The sequence below is a fragment of the Crocodylus porosus genome, unplaced genomic scaffold (assembly GCF_001723895.1).
Source record: "Crocodylus porosus isolate Cpor-Errol unplaced genomic scaffold, CroPor_comp1, whole genome shotgun sequence".
NCBI classification, from domain to species: Eukaryota; Metazoa; Chordata; order Crocodylia; family Crocodylidae; genus Crocodylus; species Crocodylus porosus.
In genome coordinates this window covers 56,753,902-56,756,061 of record NW_017728947.1, presented here as the reverse complement: position 1 = coordinate 56,756,061, position 2,160 = coordinate 56,753,902, and the positions used below count along the sequence as shown (strand labels likewise).

The window sequence follows — 2,160 nt, the reverse complement described above, 5'->3', positions numbered from 1 at the left end:
CATGGTGAGGGAGTGGGGTGGGGCTGGGGGTGCTGCCCAGCAGGGCTGGTGCCTGGGGCCCCAGGTTGGGGTGGGAATACAGGGCCCAGCTAAGGGAGCAGGATAGAGCCAGGGGTGGCTGAAGGGAGAGGTGCGCAGTGGCGAAGTCAACCCTTCTGCGGAAGGGAGGCATGGAGAGACACGTGCACACCAGACTTGTGCACAGGGGGGGCATGTGGGCTCAGGACTTCTCTCCCTGCTGCCATTTCCCCCCTGGGGGCCTCTGCAGCAGAGTGGGGTGGGGAGGCTTGATGCCACTGCTACCTTGCCAGCTGTGTCTCCCTGCCAGGGTGCTCCCAGCCTGCCTATCAGCAGAGGGGGATGCAACTCCATGCCACTGCTGCCAGGTGGGCAAGGGGGGGGGGCAGGTCTCGCCCACTGGTCCACAGAAGCTCTCAGGGTGCAGCAGGACAGGGAGCCCTGAGCCCACAGCAGGCAGCCTGCATCCGCTCTGGCTGTGCTGCCTTCAGGGATTGGGGGCTGGGGTGTAGAGCTGGACTCTGCACTGCACTTGCATTGCAGCAGTTGCTGCCTCCCATGGGTGGCAGCTGGGGCTCAAGCACTGTGGAGGGGCTGGGGGGACTGTGGGTTGGGAGCAAGGTGTCCATGCTGAGGTACTGGGGTTATAAATAGGGCAACGCTGAGGAAAACATTGGGAAATATTGACCTAAGATATAAAGTAAAGCAGTAAAAGCATCCAAAGCTTGACAGCGTGTGGAGGATGAGGTTACTAGGAGTGTTTCAGTTGCTGGTTTAAAATAGCATCCCCAGCTTGCTAGTGACTTTTCTCCCTGATAATTGATTTCACTGTCTGTGTGGTAAGTTTCTTGCTACAACCTGCTTCTAAGTGGGTAAGTGTCTGAAAGCAACCAATTACCCCTAGAAGTGATGTTTATTGACCCTTAATTGTAGCATCTGTATGGTAGCTTATTTGTTTTAAATGTATTTGAATTACTCAGAATATATAAGATATAAAATTTATATTTCTCATCGCTTTCTCTGGTGTGGTTACTGGCTTCTTAAGCATCTGATCAAATGATCAGTTTCATAGATATGCTTTGACACATTTTTATATATAAAAGTATCCAGAAGCATCTTCTTGATGGAAAGACTCTCATAATCTCTGTCCATTGGCTGTGAAAGTACCAGACAGAAAAACAGATAAAGGGATTAGCATACTAGAAACTGTCTAACTACAGAATCTCTAAAACACTTACCATTTTCCCATTCTTATATTACTGTAAGACTCACTTCACACCCTATTGCTATCCCCTCTTAAAGATTGCAGTCTTTCAATGTTAAACTTTGTTCAGGGAGTCTTTTTTTTATTACATGACACTCAAAGCTGTCTGGTTTTACTTTCTAGCTTTGAAGATTGGGAGCCTAGAACATGGTCAGTGAGAGCATGTTGAGCATATTCAGGGAAAAAAAGGAACCATATACTGATATGTATTTCCCCCCCTCCTCTCCTTTCCTTCACAGCTTAGACAGACCATGATCAAGTTCTGCCAGGAGCATTTGGCTCCAAAGGCCCAACAAATTGACCAGGAGAATGAGTTCAAGGGCATGCGGGTAAGCCTTTGATGTGTGTATTGAAGGTCTTTTTGCTCTGCATTGTGCCTGCTTCTAGAAGGAGCATGATCATGCCACATAAAATCATAGGAAGTGAGGGTTGGAAGGGATCTCAGGAGGTCATCTAGTCCAACCTCCTGCTCAAAGCAGGACCAGCCCCAATTAGAGCAACCCAGCTGAGGCTTTGTCTATGAAAACCCCCAAGGATGGAGCTCCCACAACCTCTCTGAGTAACCTGTTCCAGTGTTTTACTACCCTCCTAGCGAGAAAGTTCTCCTTAATATCCAATCTAAACTTCCCTTGCTGCAACTTGAGACCATTGCTCCTTGTTCTGTCCTCTGCCACCACTAAGAATAGTCTAACTCCATCCTCTTTCAAACCCCCCTTCAGGTAGTTGAAGACTACTATTAAGTCTCCTCTCAGTTTTGTTGGAGTCAGGAGTGGACTGGCCAAGTTCCCCGATGACACCAAACTTTGAGGCAAAGCATCCACGCCAGAAGATAGGCGGGTGATCCAGGCTGACCTGGACAAGCTCAGCAAATGGGCAGA

At 49.0% G+C, this 2,160-nt stretch overlaps 1 protein-coding gene across 2 annotated transcripts in view; it reads left to right on the top strand.

The window, feature by feature from the left end:
* The first annotated feature begins 686 nt into the window (after positions 1-686).
* Positions 687-2,160, top strand: part of IVD (isovaleryl-CoA dehydrogenase) — a 19,439-nt gene continuing 17,965 nt past the window's right edge. Inside the window, exon 1 of one of the 2 annotated variants that reach the window (XM_019551846.1) lies at positions 687-1,611. In XM_019551846.1, the coding sequence (XP_019407391.1) occupies positions 1,534-1,611 (78 nt within the window). In that variant the 5' untranslated portion in view covers positions 687-1,533. The remainder of the gene's footprint in view (positions 1,612-2,160) is intronic. The other variant, XM_019551847.1, reaches the window with a different exon arrangement.